This window comes from Pagrus major, chromosome 5 (assembly GCF_040436345.1).
Source record: "Pagrus major chromosome 5, Pma_NU_1.0".
NCBI lineage: Eukaryota > Metazoa > Chordata > Actinopteri > Spariformes > Sparidae > Pagrus > Pagrus major.
The window spans coordinates 38,308,071-38,329,751 of NC_133219.1; the positions used below are offsets into that span (position 1 = coordinate 38,308,071).

The 21,681-nt window shown below is 44.9% G+C and overlaps 1 protein-coding gene across 1 annotated transcript; it reads left to right on the plus strand.

The window, feature by feature from the left end:
* The first annotated feature begins 605 nt into the window (after positions 1 to 605).
* Positions 606 to 20,335, plus strand: LOC140996735 (BICD family-like cargo adapter 1). Its single transcript, XM_073467214.1, has 11 exons — positions 606 to 998; positions 2,726 to 2,941; positions 11,765 to 11,881; positions 12,801 to 12,812; positions 13,993 to 14,139; positions 14,269 to 14,448; positions 14,546 to 14,764; positions 15,122 to 15,265; positions 15,917 to 16,047; positions 17,060 to 17,180; positions 20,043 to 20,335. The coding sequence occupies exons 1-11, from the start codon at positions 606 to 608 to the stop codon at positions 20,217 to 20,219; spliced, it is 1,857 nt and encodes a 618-aa protein (XP_073323315.1). The 3' UTR covers positions 20,220 to 20,335.
* Positions 20,336 to 21,681: the final 1,346 nt, after the last annotated feature.

Genomic DNA, 21,681 nt, shown 5'->3' on the forward strand with positions numbered 1-21,681 from the left:
TGCTCTTTTACTGGATGTCACAGATGTGTGTGTGTGTGTGTGAAGCACCAAAATATGGCGCTATCATTTTCAGCCAATGGGCTGCGCGTTTGTAACAGGTCGCAGCTGGCGTCACTACCGTGGCGGGAGCGCGCGTCGGAAGACGGCAAAGAGGTTGAGAAGGCATCGGGACCGCGCTCATCTGTTTGGCTCGGCGGATGCCTCCGGTGCAACGGGCCGATCATTATGGGGGACCGAGGACCCCGAGACGGGATGGACCATGACCGAGCGACCGCTGCGGAGAGCTCCACGAGGCGGTTTATCCCGGGATAAAAAATCTTTAGCGCGTCCGATAATTCAGAGCTGCAGAGGAGGCGGCGCTCAATCAGAGCCAGAGTTGCGGGCTGGTGGGTTCACGAGGAGAGGAGAGGACGTGAGCAAACTGGGAAGACAGCAGTTCACAATCTAACCGGATCCGGCTCGGAGAATTTGCGGGGAGTGATGGATGAGTTGACGATTACAAGCCGGTCCGGTCAGCCCAACCCTGTCGGAGCAGGGTGGGTTCATCCGGAGTGAAATCACTCGGCTCTCGTCTTGTTGGCTTCCTCCTCCTCCGCCGGGCGGCGATGTCCGCTTTCTGCCTCGACCTGCAGACGTCTGCCGCGGGTTCAGCACCACTGGAGCTGGACAGCGACTGCATGGAGCCCCGGGCCAGCCCCGCCGCGCAGGAGCCCGGCGGCGTGCAGGGTCACCCGCTGCGGCGCGCCGGCTCCGGAGGCCTCGGCACGGCCTTGGAGGAGGAACTGGCCATGCTTACCGGGGAGCGGGACGGCGAGGACCGGCTGTCGGACCTAGAGACGCCCGCGGTGGGGCACAACGCAGATCTGCTGTCGCTCTTCCGTCAAAAGGAGAAAGACTTGGTTTTAGCTGCTAAACTCGGCAAAGCGCTGCTGGAGAGAAACCAAGACTTGACCAAGCAATATGAGAAAATGCACAAAGATCTCAACGAGAAATTAGAGGTAAACCAAGACGAGGAAAATTTAATTCACTCAAGTTTTAAGCCTCTGTCTGCTTTCATCCACAAGATGCCTGAATACCGGAGTCAAGTCTGGGCCTTCAGGATGTAAACAAACTGAGGAGGATCATAACAGCTGCTGCCTGTAGAGCCTCACATTCAGGCTGCTGCTGAGACACTGTCTCACCCAGCACCCAGAGTCCCTTTTTTAAAGAAGCACTGTGTAGTTTAGGAGATATAATATTTATAATATTAATGAGCTAAATACAGAATTAATCATCTTTTCCATAACTGTATAAACAAGCTGTGCTTGAAAGGTGGCAGGGTCCGCCACATATAAACAAAGTAGAGTTTGTTTATTTAGTTTGTTTCAGTCAGTGAAGATCTTTGAACAAAATGTCTTCCCCAAAACTACGTAGCGCGCCTTTAATTTTGACATAATTGCACCCAATATGCTGTAAGATAGGAACTATTAAAGGTGCACTATGTAGTTTTGGTGAAGACATTTTCATCGGGACGAGGTGGATCTTTATTGACTAATGGTTTTCATGACCGAACAAACTGACCTCACAGGACAACACAATTTCATACTGTTTTACTTTGTTTATATGTGGCGGACCCTGCCACCTTTCTAGCTTCAAACAGTGTTCTGGGACCTTATTTTCCTCTGAGAACAGCTTGTTTATCCACTTATGGAATTTGTTTGTGTTATTACATAATTAATATTGTAAATATAACATTTCTTCTCCAAAACTACACAGTGCTCCTTTAATATCGGGTGTTTTTAAAACTTGCTGGTCATTCTGATGTAGAGGTAAAGTCACTTGTCTCTGTCCTTAACAGTGACTAACAACCAGGCTTAAAAACAAAAGTGTTATATGTTTCACACATGATGTTTACGATGGATGCTGCACAGCTGAGCTTTTGTTCATGTTGTTTTTTGAAAAATCCTTCACACAAGCCAACACGTGGCCCGAGACAGAACACAAAGACTAATCCTGCGGCCGACTACTGTATCTACTGTACATCTGTTCAGCCCTTTGATCCATATTCATGCCCATGTTGCAGCTCAGAGAAATAAGCCGCCTCTTAATATCACTCTCCTTCTTTACCATTGATGTTGTTACAGCTCCTGTTCTCGTGTTGTTTTGTGATTCTCTTTGATCCCTCCTTTTTGTTTGGGGCGTTTACACAGAGATGAAAATAGTGGCCACAGCTGCTTCCACCTTGGATTTAACCGTAACAACCCCCCCCGTCCAAACCCTGGCAGCCGCCGGTGCTGCAGTGCATCTGTCCGCTGTCCGTTGCCACCCAGAGAATATAAAGAAGCTTCTTGTTAGCTCAACTGTCACTCCAGGTGCTCGTGAAACAAGACAGGCTCAGTCTAAAATCACTATATTACATGTCTGAATTTTATTTTTAGTCATAGTGGCTGGTACTGCCACTCTTCTGCACATTTCCATGTCTTGATTTGTGGAAATACTTCTGTTTCTGGTGTACAGCTCAATCAAGTTGCCATCCTTTTTGCCTTCAACACAGTGAAATATTTTCAAAGATTGAACACAACTTTTTCAGTCTGTTGAAGCACCAGCATCTGTGTGAGGTCTCTGACTTTGTCACACCCTCAGTGATTTCATTGCTACTTATGTTCTGTAAACTGAAGCCAATACAGTAAATCAGTTCCAAGCAAAAAGGAAGGTTTAAACCCTCTCTCCCCTCATTCACATGCAGCACTTGGAGCAGGAGAAGCACGAGTTGCGACGACGTCTGGAAAGTCGAGAGGGGGAATGGGAGGGCCGCGTGGCCGAGCTGGAGACGGACGTCCAGCAGCTGCAGGGCGAGCTGGAGCGCCACCAGGTCCAGCTGAGAGAGGCAGACAGAGACAAGACCAAGGCCATCAGCGAGCTCTCCGAACAGAACCATAGACTGCTGGAGCAACTCAGTAGGGTGAGGAGCAGTGTCCGTGTGTGTGTGTGTGTGTGCTTCAGATACACTGCTTCAGGCAGGGCTGGGCCAGTGTGCATGGAAGATTTAATTAGTCTGAGCTTTGAGTCACTGTGTCACATGGTCTTAATGCTGCTTTAAACACCCTTCCACCCAGTGTGTGTGTGTGTGTGTGTGTGTGTGTGTGTGTGTGTACACAGTATGTGTCTCTTCCTGGCCTGGCCTCAGGGCCACTCAGTCCAGTTCTAGTCTGCTTGGCTGACATGACATAAGATGCTCAGCCAGGTGAGGACTCATCATCCCTCAGGAGGGGATTTGCCTCCATCCGGTTGGTCCCCCCCTCATATCTTCACCTGAATTATGCTAACTCATCAATATAAAAGTGGAGCTTCTGGGTCTTATGCTGAATAATTTAGAATGATTGGACTGCACGCTTATGCAACAGCACTCTGCATATTGACAGGTAATTTGAGTGCAGTTATTAAACAGGCAGAGCAGAAAAGATCCAGTTCAGACAGATTGAATGATGGACAGACCCACATATATTTACATCGATCAGCCAGAACATTAACACAACTTATTCTGCTGGGAATCCTTTGGCCCTGGTATTCATGTGGATGCCGCTTAACACACACCACCCATCCAAACACCGTTACAAACCAAGTACACCCCCTGATGGACGTGTCCTACCCGAGCAGGACAATGTGCCCTAGCAATGGCTCGAGGAATGGGACAAAGGGCTCAGGGCATTGACCCGGCCTCCGTGCCCAGCCTAATACAGTCGAGCATCCGTGGGACGTCCCTCAACAAGTACGATCCGTGGAAGTCCAACCTCGCAGCTCAAAGAATCTGCCACCAACGCACTGGTGCCACAAACCACAGGACGTCCCCAGAGGTCCTGTGTCCATGCCTTGACGGCCACTCCCGAGGGGGGTGGGTACTGCCATCAGGGAGCGCTGGTGCCATGAGGGCGGGGTATTTGGTCTGCAACGGTGTTTGGGTGGGTGGTGCACGTCATGTAGCATCCACATGAATGCCAGTAAACAAAATTCTAAGGGCTGGTCGATGTATATGTGTATATATACAGTACATATACATACAGCAGCACTCAGGCTTGTCTTGAGGCTATGTCCTTGATGATATAATGTACTGCACACACATCAAAAGACACTGAGATTGGCAGTAGATGCAGATTGATGGAGCTGAGGGTGCTAGTGTTTGTAGCTACAGCTGATTAAGTCGTGATAAGCAGCTCGGTACAACACCTCAATCTGCTCCATCTACACAGAAACAAAGACACTTCATCCATACAGAGTGGACACTGAGGTGAAACACTGCCTCAGCGCCTCCGCAATGAACTTTATCTTTGGGGAGCTTGCTAATGAGAGAATTGTAAGATAGGTGTTTAACTCTTTTGTGCTCTCTTCCACTATAATTGCTGTTAACAGATATTTTGCTTCCTTCATCCATCTCCAACCTCCCCAACTATTTATTATATTTTCAACTTTTATCTGCTCGTTCATTCGCAAACAAGAAACTCAGATAAAACCTTTTGATGGTCCAAATTATGAGATTTATTCAACTTTCCATAGTCCTTCAGCTGCTTCTCAATTAAAAAATCAAACCAGCAATGCAGTTTAGCTCCCAACCTATAGTACACTCTCTTATAACTTTATTTTATAATTGATGATACTTCTACTTCAAACCAAATCAAGCCAGAAAGTCAGTTTAGCAGCAGCTTTGTAACAATCCTTAAAATATTCCATATCGTTCGTACATTATTGTTGTTATTAAATTTTAAATGCCAGCAATGCAGTTTAGCATCAGCTTTTCAACTTCCGGCTTTCACACCACAATTTCCCTCTTTAGTTGGTGTAATTGTGGGATTGGCCTTGATTACACCCTGAGTGTATTGGTAAATTTATGTCCCTTCCATGGTAGCATGGTTTGTCACTACATATTATGTATCGTTTCCCAAAAACGTGTGGTTAAATATCACTCCAGCACATTATTAAAGTGATGTGTCACAGCAATGAGCTTGCTTTCCAGGAGCAGGACTGCATCGTGCTCCGATGCCAGTCAGAGGGATATACAGTTTAAACAGCTGTAAGAACTTTGTTGTCAGCTGGCAGTGGGTGCCGGGGGGAAGTTACATTTCAGGATGCCCCAGAGCAGTGAATACAAAGGTTGACAAGCCTGCACAGGTCCTTTGATAACCCCGTCAGCACTGCTGTCTATGGCAACACTCACGCTTGGGTGTGTTGTTTCCCTTTCCTGGGAGAAGATATGATCTGCTGCCAGGCGCACGCTGCTCAGGGAGGAGTAGCTCTGTGCGGTTTATTTTAACCCCTGAGCGAGCTGCCGTGCAGAGCGGCTCTCCTTCTCTTCTTGATCAGATTAAATCCTCCAGCCTCCCTGGCCCCATCTTGCCCCAGCACCATCATCACATTGCAATCCAGGACTGGGCTGGACTGGTCGGTCGTTATAGATCTAAGCAGGAGCATGCTCTTAGCATAATTAAACTGCGTTTAATTTAATTGAAACCTGGGTGTGGGAAATCTATAAAGATATTTCCAGAAAGTGGTCTGTATTGTGTTTTGGGGGGGGGGGGAGCATATCTTGTGTTTTTTTGTGACTCAGTGAAATTTATGAGACCTAATTGACTGCATCGATCCAGATCTCATGATTCAGAGAATTGGGCAGACTGAGGGAGACCTGCTGGGTAATAGAATAAATGAGGTCAGCCACAGTGCTCGCTTTCTCTCTCATTTCATCCTTCGTTCTCTCTATTTGTCTTGCTTTCTTCTCTTTCTCTCTCCGTCTCTGTCTGTGCTCATTAATAGGCAATAGGCTGTGACTAAGTACTGTTAACTGTTTACAGCTCTGAGTGAAGAGAGTCGGTGTAAAACTGCCCCGAGGAAACTCTGCAGTAGTGAATCCACTGGAGGCCCGCTATTTTCATCTACCCTCCTTAGTCGGGACGGTGTTATTACGATCTACATCGGTCCGTCTGTGGCATCCTGTAAGACCTGTCCTAAACTGTGGGACAGCACATGTTCCTGTGCACTGCCCGAGAGACTGTGAGCCTGTTATTGTAGTCAGTGTGTGTGCCGAGTAACAACCACATCCATCTGATGATATAGCGGCGTATAAACCAGCTTGTGACTGCCATTACTCCACCATCAATCATCAATTAACAAACTCAAGTGTAAATTATAGAAAATAGAAATGTAGAAATACATTTTTTTCTCCTAATTAATTACCTTCTTTTCTTTTGCATTTAATTATTTAAATGTTAATTCCAGATTTTTGTTTGGTTTATTAATTTATTTCTAAACCGATTTCATTTCAAGTAATTTTTTTGGTCCTCCATACATCACCAGCTTTCCAAAAAGGGGGATTTCTGAACTAAACCTCGTAGCCACAGATGAGATTTGTAAACACAGTGTATCTCCCTCCCAACAACTCAGGAGTCACCTCTTAACGGAGGCTTCAATTGGCTGCAGCGGGATGACCTTGAGGGGGGCAGGGCACTCCGTGGGAAGTGATGTAAGTCTTAGGGTGAGGTACAGCGCTGAGGGGATTAGGCTGTAATCTGTGCTAATAGCCTTGCCATATGCAACCAGGCAGGAACCAAAACAACTCCAGTCCATACTCTACTTAATTAATAACAGCAGGTAACTCAGATATTTGAGCAAATAAGATCTTTAAATTGAGCCCCTGGCTCTGTCGTCTTGTCTTCGGCTGACACAATTACCCCCTGTGGTTATTCCTCTTTGGGTGTGGCTGTGAGAGAGTTTTCCAACACTGAGTTATAAAACTACACATTATATTCAATATACTCTGAAAAGATAGACCCCTGTTAATCCAGGAGTAGAGCCTAGGGGGTGTGTGCAGGTCTGCGTGGGCCCTGAGTGTGAGAACAGCCAATCACGTCAGACCTAATCTGATCGGAGTGAACCAGCAGGAAGGGGACCTTTCTCTAATTACATTACCACACATGCTCAGAGAAGGCTGTGGATGCACTGACTCAGCCATAAGTGTCTGCAGGTTTTATGGCCACAGTCAATTCTACTTCTCTAAACCTTGAGAATTTACTTCACTGAACGTTGACAGCCGCCTCCGGTGACTCATCAACGTTTATTTACGGCTATTTAGTCTGTTTTTTTGGACTTGTCATTTACAGCGGTCGAGCAGGTGTAACGTAAAGCGTCTTAAAAATGACATGTGACATGATGTTGTGTCTGTATCCACATCACACACTTCACAGGATTCAGTCTTACAACCGTCTTGTTGAACACGGTCCCTGGGCATCTGTCCAGCCATCAGCTCCCATCACGCTCAGTCACTGGAGCACAAAGCGTCTGCCTCCCGTCAGCCTAAGGTGGCTGTTGGCTCTCAGGATCAGCTCGGTGACCGGCACACATTGTCACTCGGGAGTATTTTGTTACGCAACTGTTCGAAACGTGGGGTTGCCCATCCTCCATGAGTCTGGACGAGGCAGCACTCTGTGAAAGTGACTAAGGAATATACCAGAAGCATTGAGACCACAAGACGTAGCTCCGCCAATCCCAGCTTCTCCCCCTGGTTGCTATGACAACCGGAGTGACATGCAAATTGAAACTCCATGTGTTGTTACCATGGGAATGCGCTCCACAGAATGACACAAGGATGCAGATAGTTTTGATGCTGCGCCACCAAAGACCCTTTGATGCACCTGCAGTCGTATCTGCCAGCTCACGTTTCACAGCCACAGAGCGCCTGCGACCGAATCGACTTCATCTGCTTCTCAAGTCGGGACCCTCGCTCGTGTAAAAGTCAGAGTAAACGCGCTGTAACGGGAACACGTCTCCCTGCTGAGCCCTACTTTGCTTTGCCCTGGATTCTGCCTCGGCAGTCCGATTTGCCCCTGTTTGTCCTGTCCGGCTGATAATGCTTGATCTGGGATCTGAGGAATTTATGCGCAGATTAAGCGAGTGTCTGCAAATCAGGCAGTCTGCGGTCATCTCTCTGCTTCCACACGATCTAAATCTGTCAGCTCGTTGGGTCAGTGGGTCAGATGTCACGTTTAACACTGTGACCTGTTGCTACACCGGCCTCCACATCTGTTTCCCTCACAGAGAGACAGGATCCTGTCACACATCTGGCCTCGCAACCAAATACACACAGAGACATGAGCTCATAGTGACACAATAAGGTGACTTAAGACCTGAGACAAACTGTAGTTACAAATAAACCTTCAATTTGTTTCATGTTTTCATTTGTCAGAACATTTCAGTTACAAAATAAAAGCGTTAGCTGCACAATACAGCATAACATCGATAAGAAAGTTGTGATAAGGCGCTCAGATATTGAGTACATACTTTCTAAAGACCAGTTTTAAACGTTTAAACAGTTAAGTAATATGTTCAGTCTCCTGTGTCGTGTAAAGGATCCACTTTTCCCCAGTTTCTGTCATAAATACTTCCTTTAACCTCGAAAGATAAATGATTTTCCTAAATATCAAGTTATTGCTCGACTGTCCTGGAAGATCACTTCTACACTTATTTCTTGTTTTGCTTCTAGGGGTCGAGCGTCACTGATTATTAGAAATCAAGGAGACTGAAAATATTCATTTGCAGTAAAAATTTACAATTTACACAAGTACTGTTCTTAAGTACATTTTGAGGTAATTTACTTTTTATACTTCCTCTCCGCTACATTTGTTTGATACATTTAGTTACAAGTTACTTTGCAGATTCAGATTATTTTCGGTGTTTATAGGCTGTTAATTGTGACGTGTTACCACTCAGAAGAACAGTACTTGAGTAAATTGTATTTTATTTCATCACTGGTTGTTCGAAATTTTGACACCAAGATTAAAATTTTTACTACAGATGAATATCGGTCCCAAATATCGTTTTTCAGTCTCCTTGATTTCTAATAATCAGTATCAGTCCTGATGTAGCCATATAGGTCGACCCCTAATCTATATTGTTCAGTCATCACTCAGCCTCATCAGTTAGTCGTCCATCCTCTCAGCGTGAAGCGTTATCTCGTAGGCCTTGTGAATGACAACTTAATTTACACTCTTTGAATTGTTCGGATGGTGTAAACTCAATCTGATCAAAGTATGATAATTAGAATAGTATTAAGAGTTACTGCAGCCATTATTTAATCAAGGTTTAATCAGTATACAGGGTATAGATGTAATTTTCCAGTGTTTTCCAGTATAATGCGTTTTGTTAATTCTGATTTTAGTGCTGTGTACCTAAAAGTCCTTTCTGGAATAACTTTGCATTGTAAGGTGTGTGATTAATTCATATGATGTAATTTAAAAAAACTTTTGCAGATACTCTTCTATGTTCCTTGATTACAGCAGAGCAGCCACAGCGCCTCCAAAGTGCTGCATTATTAGTTACTGCTCAGAGCAGAGAGCCCCAGAAGCAAAGCCGTCCTGGCAGCTTTGTCCTTTCCAGAGACTCCCAGCAGGACACAGACTACAACCGGTGTTGACTGAGGACAGAAGTGAACTGAAGCGAGCTAATGCGTCCACGCGACCAGCTGTTGAGCCTCCTCACGTCTCCCTGTGAGCTCCTTGAGGAAGCTGCAGCAGTGTAGTGCCACCTAGAGGCTGAGCTGCAGACTGATTCAACTCCTCTCAGCTTCCCTCCCAGTGATTAAAAGAAAAAACAGAACAATATTATGAAAAATTATCATTTTAGAGTCCGACGTATGTTGACTGCTTTACAGCTTGCCACAGCGATGAACATGTAACTTGTGTCCAGTGTGCAGAACAGTCGCTCCCTTTTCTTACAGTGTTTTTGACATATTTACTATATGTTCAGTCGTCTCATTGAGCTGTAAAAAGTGAGTGGTTTTTAGGATGTTGCTGTTGCCATGGCAGTGATGATAACGTAGCTTCCTGAGTGCAGCTCCAGGCTAATTAATTCCCCGCCAGGCTTTTTGTATGGCCCGATCCTACCTGTCCAATGAGCTCAACCGAGTCCGACACTGGGCTCGATCGTACAAACACTGAGCACTGAGGACTATGTGAGGCTTTTAAAAAGGGCCGTGACATTTGGGTGAAATTGGCTTTCAAACGCACCGCTGACAGGAACAGACCGGGGAGGGCTGATTAACAAGAAACACACTGTCAGTGACGAACTGTACATAGTGAACATCAGTGTGTTTATGAGTCACCTCAGCGTCTTTCTAAAGGAGCACAGACAAAAGAGCTGATGTATAATCCGTCTAATTTAACCGAGCAGTTAACGTAAACGCTTCAACGACGTGTTGGGATGTCAACATTACTATAAACAAGAATTAAAGGAGAGAGTCTTCAGGAGTCGGAGGAGTGCTTCTGCAGATGTGAAGAAAAAGCTGTGTAAAGTCTTTTGTGTCTCCAGAGGGAGCTGTGAGACATCTGATACACTGTCCTCAAGTGTTGTGTCACTTGAATCGGTGTCAGTTGGGTCTTTTTCAGGGCCGGTACCGATTATTAGAAACCAAGGAGACTGAAAACTGATGTTTGGGACTCAAAATTTTGAACAAGCAGTGATGAATAAACCTGCTTAAGTACAGTTTACTCAAGTACTCTTCTTAAGTACAATCTTGAGATTCTTTACTTGAGTATTTCCATTTTCTGCTACTCTATACTTCCTCTCTACTACATTTATTTGGTAACTTTTGTTGCGTTGCAGATTCAGATTATTTTAATGTGTATAGGCTATTAAATATGTGAGAGGATGCTGCATCAGAGCCAAAGTAGCACATTTTTAAATCAGTTTATTTTATCGGCAATCTGACAGAAAAATCACCGATACTGATAATCGGAAAAATGCTGAATATCGGACAGGGCTGATAATGGGTTTACCCCTATTTTGAAGACTAGAAGTTGGAAGATGAAAAACATCTGGTGGTGTGGAGTTTAAAAAAAGGCAGTTGAGACATTATTATGTTTTCAGCTCATGTTGATGGTGACCATACATCCAAAATGCTGTGCTTTAGTAGTATTTATTTAATTTTAAAATATTTTTCCTTGTTTCTTTGATTCTCATCCATGTTTCTATAATCTGTTAATTTCATATGAAGAGCTATACAACAGAGTGTGAAGACGTGTGAATTTCGTGGTGTAAATATAAAGTTAAAAAAAAAGAAAGAAAGACAAAAGTAAGCTTACTAGACCTCTTTAGCTCCTCGTCAGCTGTTAGCAGTCGAGTCCCTTTGAGATCATTTGGATTAATGATGTAATAATACAAACTCATAAATATCTATTGTTTCCATAAGTGAATAAACAAGCTGTTCTCAGAGGAAAATAAGGTCCCAGAACACTGTTTGAAGCTAGAAAGGTGGCAGGGTCCGCCACATATAAACAAAGTAAAAAAGTATAAACTGTGTTGTCCTTTAAGGTCAGTTTGTTTATTCAGTCATGAAAACAAATTGAGTTTGTTTATTTAGTTTGTTTAGGCAGAAAAAGATCTTTCTGCTCTGATAAACAATTCTTCACCCAAACTACAGACTGCACCTTTAAATGGGCAGTTTTTTTTAGCTCATTATAAAGTAAATGTTGATTGTACAGGGTAATGGCTGTAGAATAATGACGCCATCAGCATTTAGACTGGTTACCATTGTGTCTGCCACCGCCCATAAAACCTCCTGGATAAATGAAGGCTGACTTGCGATATTAGAAGGGGAAATGTCTTTTTTCCCACTTTAACAGTCTAAAGTGAGTCTGACAATGTTTCAGAGCTGCTGAAGTCTCTTTTAAAGTACGAGCAGACACATTTAAGGCAATTGTGGACTCAATATTTCTCTCTGTCTGTCTGTCTGTCTGTGTCCATCCAGGCTGCAGAGGTGGAGAGGCAGCTGTCCACTCAGGTCCATTCATTACGGGACGATTTCAGGGAGAAGAGTATGTCTACAAGCCAGCACATGACACGACTAGAGACTCTACAGGCTGAGGTGAGCCGCTATCACTGCCGTTTCTCCTTTATACATCACTTTGCACTCAGTGCAGCTGATTGAATTGGACTTTCTACAGTGCACACAGCTTGAGCACCCATCAAAAATGACAAAAGAAATGAAACAGAAACAGAAAGGTGCAGCTGTTTGCAGGTGTTGGTATTCAGCTCGGAGCCTGAGTACCTGAGACGACAGCAGATCCCGAGGGAAGTAGAGCGAGACTGTGTAGCTTCTGAGAGAATAAACGACACATTCTTCCTCAAACGAACAGTTCAGTATCAACAGATCAGTCGTAATAAAACGCATTCTTGTTCATTTAAATTCACTGAGGAGTTTCCCTGCCACAGTCTTGGTGGCTAATGTGAGCACGATGTCCTTAAAATCATTGGCCGAAGAGAAATTCAGTGTCCCATTATCAAGCACCTACCACTTCAGTGGTTTCCACAAAGACAGCCCTGCTCCTGTGGCGTGTTGATTCTGTTTTCATGACAGCAGGATGCTTGTCATTAAATCGTAGCCTGTCGAGTAGCATTCAGTGCAATCAGTGTGCTGACAGGAGGGATGTGTTGCCAGAGGAGCCTCTCCTTCTCTGTGTTTCTCTGCAGAACATGTGAGATTAAAATGTTAAGGTTAAAAATGCATAAATGTCACCAAATTTCGTTGGGCACTTGGGCATGAAGTCTATGTGTGGGAAACACTGCACTTGTCCTCAGAAAGTTACACAGCCTCGCTTTAAATGAAGTTTTTGTGAGGAGGATGGTGTTCACCTATAATGCTGATAGACTTTCTGGGAAGTGTCTACTCCTCCAGGGCAGCTGTGAAATTCCTCTCAAATATTTTCCTCTCTTTATCTTTATCTCTCTCCTCACCCATTCCTCCCCCTCTTCCCTCAACCCTCCTTCACTCTTGGTCGGAGCAGCAAGGGCTAGAAGTGAGTGTGGTTACCGAACGGTGTCTGTCAGCCCGACTGCATGCTGCATGTAACGCCTTGTCAAATAATAGAAACAAGGATTGCACCATTATCGCTCCCCCTGTGTCCAATTACATGAGTCGATGACCGGGCGAGGCAACATTTTATTGTTATTGCAAATTATTGAATCTCATGCCGAATGAAATATCGACTCTTTCGACCTTTTGATGCTGTGTACCCATAACGGCTTCACATGTTACATTTAATGTCAAATCCCTGTTTGACATTTCCTTAAGGCAATCCCTATTTCCTCATATCATGCATGAAAAACACGCTTGGTTGTCACGGTCTGAGATGTGTTGTGATGTCAGTCCTGCCATGTATGATATCAGCCGGATGTGTCATGAACAAGAGTTTCTGTTCGAGCACAACAACAATTCAGATTTCCCCGTAGCTCCTCTTCAAAGCCGCGCAGAAAACACCCAGACTGCAGAGCCTCGTGCTATAATTGGAAGAAAAGGCTACCACTCTATATTTAGCAGAGATACTGCAATGTCTGGGTGCTCCCACTTTTCTAATGCGTTTCCTCTATATGACATGTGCAGATGACTAATGCTTTCAGGCCCCTATACGTATGAAAGAGAGAGACTAGCAGCCCCAAAAATATCCCAAACCTGGCAACGTGGATGCTCATGGCGGTGAACACAACTGATCCACATGTAAGCTCCTGCGCTGTGAAGTAGGTTACCAGATGTAGGTCAAAAGCAGGAGGGATAAAAATGAACAAAAGCTGATGTTTGTTTAATGGGGAAAGCTGCTCAGGCAGATACAAGCCAAAACAACTCATGAGGAGTATGTGGTGCTGTTGCAATGCTAACCTTCAGTATAAAGGCTGGTTCAAATGCATGGTAAGCTGATATGAAGCCTTTGTGGAGACGCTAACATTTCACCAGGACATTCCTGAAGACGAGGGTGGCAACTAACGCCTACGCCCGTGCTAGGCAACACACATTCTTAAGGCCAGTGGGAGTACTTTTTAAGCTTGTGTAAGAGCCCAGCTCGCCTCTAAGATTAAGACAAACAACAACATTTAGGATCAGGTACCGTAGCTGCTGCCCCATCTGTCCGCTGGTCGACCAGGAATTTTTAACCCATTCTCAGTTTCTCCAGTTAATGCCTGTTTCCCCATGGCGTACGTTAGATTAAGATGCTGTCGGAGAGGAAGATGGAGCTAGAGCGTCGGGTGCACGCTATGCTGGAGGAGAACGAGCTGCTGCAGAACACAGTGGACGACCTCAGAGAGAGGACGCTGGTGTTGGAGAGGCAGAGTCACGAGAAGGACCTACAGGTATACACACAGGAATCTGTGAGATCTTTGAGGGATAGCTACACCTTCTATAGATAATGTCAGCTAGTTTTTCTCTGGTATTTTTGTGTATTCTTGCTACAATTCTTTCCTTTCTGGTTGTGTGTCCAGTTACGGCAGAGCCAGCTGGAGCTCCACGAGGTCCAGATGTCCCACAGGCAGCTGAGTGCCCAGCTGGAGGAACTGTCGGAGGAGCACAGCCTCCACAGCCTCACCCCGCACCCCTCCAGCCTGCTGTGTGAGATCGAACAGAGCATGGAGCAGGAGGAGCAGGAGCAGGAGAGAGAGCAGGTAGCGACAGGAGGATTGTGTGATTTTAAAGATGATCCCTGTCAAAATCTGTGCTGTGCTTTTGTTAAAACACTGCGCCCACTGCTTGTTTGTGTAGCTGCGTCTTCAGCTATGGGAGGCCTACTGTGAGGTTCGCTCGCTCTGCTCCCATCTCCGGGGAAACGACGTCACGGACTCGGCGCTGTCCACCGACTCTTCCATGGACGAGTCCTCGGAGACGTCATCAGCCAAGGATGTGCCTACCGGGAGCCTCCACACCGGCCTGCTCGAGCTACGGAGGCTAACACAGAATCTGCTGGATTGCAACGAGTCCACGGTAAAACAAATAACTCTGGCAACTATTCAGCACGGTCAAATATACTTAGATTTAAATAAAAAGAGAGGTAAAGCCTCATTTTAGGGCTGCAATGATTTCATAATAATTCCCCTGGACAAACTGTCATTTAGTATCATCATGGGGGAAAAAAGGGACACTAATCCGGGATACCGTTGTGAGCTCCCATTCATTTACTTTAGTTTTTTTTTAGACCCACATTTAATAAGATATTTCCCAGAACTGTATTATGAATTTAATTATTTTGGACCTCTGGCCCCTGTAAAGTGTAATGATAGTTCCTCTGCAGGCATTTTAAAAATAACAGACATACAGTAAACGTGTGTTGTGTGTTGACAGGGCTCGAGGCGCAGTGATGAGGAGGCTCTGGAGGAGCAGGTGAGGAAGCTGGGAGAGGAGCTGAGGGAAGTCAGGGAGCTGTACGAGGCTGAGCAGGACAAAACACGCAGCAGTGAAGACGGGGCGCTGCACCTGCACAACCAGGTAACTGACTTCAGTCACACAGCGGTACATGTGCTCATGCATGCCATTCAGTATGCAGCACATCGATGTAACATAAGAGATGAGGTGGTGGAAAAAGAGGTTGCAGAGCGGGCAGGAAGCAGAGATCTTCACAGCGAGGCTCTGCTGCTGCTAACCGTGTGAAAAGTGTCAGACAGCCCTCATTAATTCAACATCACATCCAGCCTGTCTCGGCTGAGTAACGTTGCATTAAGGAGCGCTCATGTCTATGAATAACACTGCTGCAGATGTAGTCCTCAACAGTTTGTGGCCGGTGTGAACTTAATGGATGCTGTTTGTAATATAAGGACATGGCTTCAACCTTGTCTTCTTTCTGCCAGGACAGCTCACTCTGTCTCCTGTGGGTCTGAAATGCCATCTTATATGATTTACACAAAATAAGCTACACACACACACACACACACACACACACACACACACACACACACACACACACACACACACACACACACACACACTCACACACACACACGGGTCAGCCATTTTTCCCATCAAACTGGGTCAACTAAACATCCATCTCAGTGTAACATTGACGTTAGAGAACGGATGCTGAATGTTAAATGTGCGGCCAGCAACTCAAGCGTCTGTGTCATCCTCCCCTGTGACCTGCAGATGGCGCTGCTCTCGGTGGAGATGTGCTCTCTCCGGGAGGACAACGAGCGGATGAAGACGATGGCTGAAATCCGAGAACCCAGCGAGCAGCTCCAGAGTGCTATCAGAGACAGAGACGACGCCATAGCCAAGTAGGATCACATCACATATGCATCAAACTTTCTTCATCGATATAACCTTGAGTTTTAGGGGAAAAGAGGCTGCACAATTAATCGATATATAATCAAAATAAGTGCAATATCCAAATCACAAGAGGCTGCCGTTTTTTTTATTTAAATGGTCAAATGTGTAACAAAACAGTATTATGATGAAGTTTGGTAGAGCTGCAGAGATGCCCTGACCTACAAATGTTGTTCTCAAGATGTAAGAAAACATGTTTGTTTCCCAACAAATGTTTTGTTTTGTTTGTTTTGTTTTTTTTTTTGGGGGGGGGGGGGTTGACTTCAGCATTGGGATGTAACCATAACTATCATGTGTGGCAAAAATAAAGTGAGGACCCAAAAGCAAAACACTCAGGAGGCAGGCAGGATAAGGGACAAAAAACAAGCTCTTAATAACGAGCTGAACTCCCAAAATGATAGTATCCAAAAAACCAAGAAGTGCAAATTCCACAAATCAGGAAAAACACGAGGAATGAAGCTAGAAACAACACACAGAAACATACCACGGGGAGACACAGGAAGACACCAGAACAAAACAGACAAACTGACAAAGACAGCAGGGAGCACACAGGCTATATACAGACCGGCTGATTGACAAACAAGACACAGGTGAACACAGAAAAAGGAAATGAAAAGCAACACACGACACATGAGGGCAAAACTTCAAAATAAAACAGGAAATCACAGAATCACAAACTGAAACATGACACATAACATCTTAATTTGCAATCTTGACGCAAAGGCAAGCGAGCTCTTTTCCCTGTTTCCAGTATTTATGCTAAGCTAAGCTAAATGTCCGCTAACTGGAGACCTTTATTTACCAGACACCCATGAGAATGGTATTAATTCTCTTATCTTACTCTGTGCATGATGTTTACCAGAAATGTTGGCCTCTTACTCTGCACTCATCACCATGTAAGAGAGTTGAAGCAGAGTTTCTTCAGGACGTCACTTGTTGAGACTGTGTCTGTGTATCTCGCAGGAAGAAAGCGGTGGAGATGGAGCTGGCCAAGTGTAAAATCGACATCATGTCTCTGAACAGCCAGCTCCTGGACGCCATCCAGCAGAAGCTCAACCTGTCGCAGCAGCTGGAGGCTTGGCAGGTGGGTCAAAGGTCGCATGTGATACGTTAGTATAGAGCCTAATAATCATTTTGTCGTATTTCTGAGCAGCTGAGGTCGTTAGATGAATAAAGCTGCACTGTAGATGTAGTGGATGACGTTTAATCATCCGACTTAAAGGTGCACTGTGTAGTGTTTTTTTATTTCTGCCTAAACAAACTAAATAACCGACCTCTCTTTGTTTTCATGACTGAATAAACTGAACAAACAAACTGACCTTAAAGGACAACACAATTCATACTGTTTTACTTTTTTTATATGTGGCAGACCCTGCCACCTTTCTAGCTTCAAACAGCGTTCTGGGACCTTATTTTCCTCTGAGAACAGCTTGTTTATTCACTCATGGAAAATATAAATATGTCTGAGTTTGTATTATTACCTCCTTAATATTGTAAATATGAACATTCCTACATCGTGCCCCTTTAAGATGAAACAGTAAGCAGTCTGTTACATAATGTAGGTAAGGATGAAGTGACACTAACTTCTGGAGCAGTTTGTCCATTTTCCTTCCCTCCACTGTAACTTGTGTTTAGTGTATTTTAATCCGTGCACGAACACTAAAACACTCATTAACTTGTGAGGGGAGTGTGTCAGCTGCTTGTTTGTGACGGGTGTCAGTAAGGAAGCATATGTAAGCCTGTATGTGTGTGTGTGTGTGTCAGTGTATGTGTGTGTGTGTGTGTGTGCGTTCCCTCCCTCCCCTCCCTCATCTGTAACTAGCAGCTCTTTCCTCTCTCTTCTCCCTGCCCACAGTTTGCCTCCTCAGGGCTCTTTACTGTTTGGCTCTTGTGGTTTCTGATCTAGTGGCCTTTCTCAGCTTCCGTACCACCCTTTCTCCCCTGTGGTACCCCCCCTCCTGCCTTAGAGGTGAGCCACGAGCTGCGCCATCTCGCCGTTTCAACCCCCCCGCACTAACCCGACTACGCCCATGCTGAGCCATTCCATGCCCACGGTTAGCCGATTCAGGAGAAAAAAACGCACATCCACAGCTCCTCTTTCTCTCCAAAACCATTAACCACACCACATCCAGACGCACCACCCCCCCTCTCTCTCTCTCTCCACCTGCCTCTGTCTCCTCTCTCCATACAGCCGTATCCACCTAATGGAAGGTTTTTAGGAGATTGGTCCGCTGGTCGGCCGACCTGTTGAGAACACAGACACACCTCGTTTGTCATAATGCTTGTGTGCAGCGTGGATCTATATTCATGCTGCTGTATGTGAGTGATATTAGGTGACATCCAAAGTAAAAAGACTAACCTTTGTACTAATACAAAGTGTGTATTCATATACTAAGTACTAGATTTTAGTCTCCCATCACATTTGTCTCCAACTGCAGCCTGTCAGAGCCCCCTGGTGGCAACAAACCTGGCAACTTTTTCCAGCCATCGGTCCGGTCAAAATATTCAGTGTGATTCAGAACAGTGGGTAACATGAAATCTCAGGAGATATAATGTTATTAAAAGAATAGTAAGGCAGAAAAGACATTTTCCTGCAACACAAAACTGTGTTTTTCTTTTCAGACTTGTGAATTACTGAACACTTTTATCTTTTAACCTTCAAATGACTTAATCTGAAGGGGAAGCGACTCTTTGGCACTAAGATGTTATTTTCAGTTCATCTCATATCTTAAAATCTTCTCAATATCATTTCATAAATGCTTGGACTGGGCAACAAAATCCAATATCACAGTATTTTTGACCAAATACATCAATATTGATATTGTCGGTACTTTGATAAATATTCATCAGCAATGTGGATATAATGACTAAGTGGGTAAAGGCAAGAATTAGAACAAGTTAGACCAGGAAAAGACCAACAATATAAGTATATCCAAAATCTAAAATAGATGATATATAGTCTCATATCACGGTGACAATATAATGCTGATGACATTTCTCAGTCATCCAGGTCATGGTAATTATAAGTGCTGTATCGTAGGCAGCTGGACTTGTGTGGGAGTGTCCTTACAGAGTCCTGGAGGTCACATGTGAGCCGTTGACTCAAACGTCCTTCATGTGGGTCGTTATGATTAGGTGAGCGCAGGCGTGAATTGTTGTTAAGCTGTCTGGGGAGAGAACTCAGTACTGCTTTGTAGGTGGGTGATAAGTAATGTCATAGGCCACCTCCTCTGTTCAACGACGGTCGCTCCACTTTGACGTGGATTCTTTCACACCTTTTGCAAACCACCTGTCTTCTCTGGCCGAGATGTGAACATTGCTGTCGTCCAAGAGTCTTGACCTGAGGAGTTGGCTCTCCTGCGTTGTTGGTGACACAAAACAAACAAACAACGACTCACACGTGACCTTAACGACTCTGTAAGGACACTCCCACACAGGGTTTAAAAGCCTGCAACTGCCCTCCAGTTAGTGAACTGAAGAAGCCTCTTGGATGAGAGGTGACATGTCTTCAAGGAACAATTTAATATCGATAAACTGCCCAGCTTTAATTTCAAAGTGTCAAAAGCTAAAAAAGTTTAGGAACCAGTTATTTAAGGTTCAGTCCACATTTTCAGATCTTTTTGTCCTTCTCTTTTGCACATATCCTCAAATAAAGGTTTTTCATTGAACAACCACACAGCAGGGGTACAGAGAGCGTGTGACTAATGTTTGCCCTGGGGCCACCTAGTAGGTTAATGAATGTCATTTATAATTACTGACAATTTTAGAGAGATATTAAGTCAAAAACAAAGAGGTGACAGCTGACTGTGGTGTCTCTGTAACAGGTGACTCGATCAGTGAGTCCGATCTCCTGACAACTTCCTCTAACGTCCCACCATGTCCCCCCTCTGTGTGACACTTCTCCCCTGTCTTTTCTCTCATTTCACTTCTCTGTCCTCGGCTTTAGGACGATATGCACAGAGTGATTGACCAGCAGCTGATGGACAAGTACCAGGACGAGTGGCGCTCGGCCCCTTCCTCCCTGTCAGGGTCGTCGAGGGCCCACGGCGGTCAGGCCTCCAGACGAGCTCAGCGCATCTCCGACCGGGACAAGAGACTTTTCTCTTTTTTCAAAAAGAGCTGAGCCCCATTGGACTGGCCCTGAGCACAGCAGACAGACAGACAGAGACAGACGAGGCGAGGGAGATCACAGTACAGGGGTAACAACACAGCCAAAGACGGGTAGTGGCACACACTGAGGTTTGGGGGGGTCATTTTTGCACTTTATCTGTCCCATTACTCTTCTCCTCGCTGATTAATTGGTGACAAAGAAAGATAGAAATATAAGAATAGGACTTCCCCAGAGGCTTTGGCTTCAGCCCTTCTTGTAGAAAGCTATCGGTCTTACAGATCATGAACAGGGTCACAAAGTTTACCTCCAAAGAGGAAGGTTTCCTTGTAGTGCCTACGACCATCTCTACTAGCCCACTGCCAACTCTGTAGAGAGGGAACACTATGTACAAACTGTTACTGTATGCATCCCAGTTATCAGGCCAAGGAGTCTGGGGAAAGACAGGTGGATGTATGGGACACGGCAGGAATGTGGGAGAAGATGAGGATAGCAGGACCGAGCGGTGCCATCAGAAATATGATGAGACATAGCAGGACGACGCCGCTCGTCCAGGGTACAGAGCGGTGCTGCTGCAGCCGGCCCACATGCGATCTCTCAGGTTTATTCATTTGTTCAGGGGATGTTCACAACATGAGGCAACAGCTGGATGTATGAGGACCGTAGTGTGCTGTAAATGCGACAAAACAGATGACGAAAAGAGCGCTTATTTTCTTATTGACAGATGTGCAGGTTCGTCATCGTCCCAGGCCCAAACTTCCAATCAAAGCGAGAAAAAGAGCTTCAAAGAGATACTTATTGCACTTTCATACAGTCTGGGGATATATTAACTCTGCACTAATCATTATTTTTATATGAACAACAGATTAAATAACTACGTGTGATGTGAAAGGGATCATCTAACTCTGCAGCTCCCCTCAGCTCTATGCAGCATTTTTCTGTTTTAGCTCATTGTGTGACCTTTACTTTCAGCACCAGGGAAAAAAAAAACTGAAGATAAACTGATCGTTCTCTACCTACTCAGCACCAAATGGGGGACAGAGTGGATCATTTATCATTTATCAGCTAAAGAGCCAGGCACTCCCCTCGGGAGTTGGATAAAGACCAAAACAGAAAGCGAGATAGAAGAAAAAGTAAATATTGGCCTGTGCACAGCTGTTTGCCAACACAACAATGAAAGGTGTTTACAGCTTGTTCCAAAAGCCCCCAAAGACATTAATTGGTGCAGCTTTTCAAAAATGAATGTTCAGATTCAAAGCAGCAGAAACTTTACTTTTAGTCCCCAGTACCAGGTTCCCAAAACAGCAGATCCTACATTTCCCATAATGCAACCAACAGACCCTACCTGCCTCATAAATGTCCACATCAGTCATATCCCACAAGCCCAGATTGTAGCACAGATTATCTGCTATACATTCGTTGTTCTGGAGCCAAAATTGAGATATCTAGAATTATTATGTTCACTAGAGGACCGAGG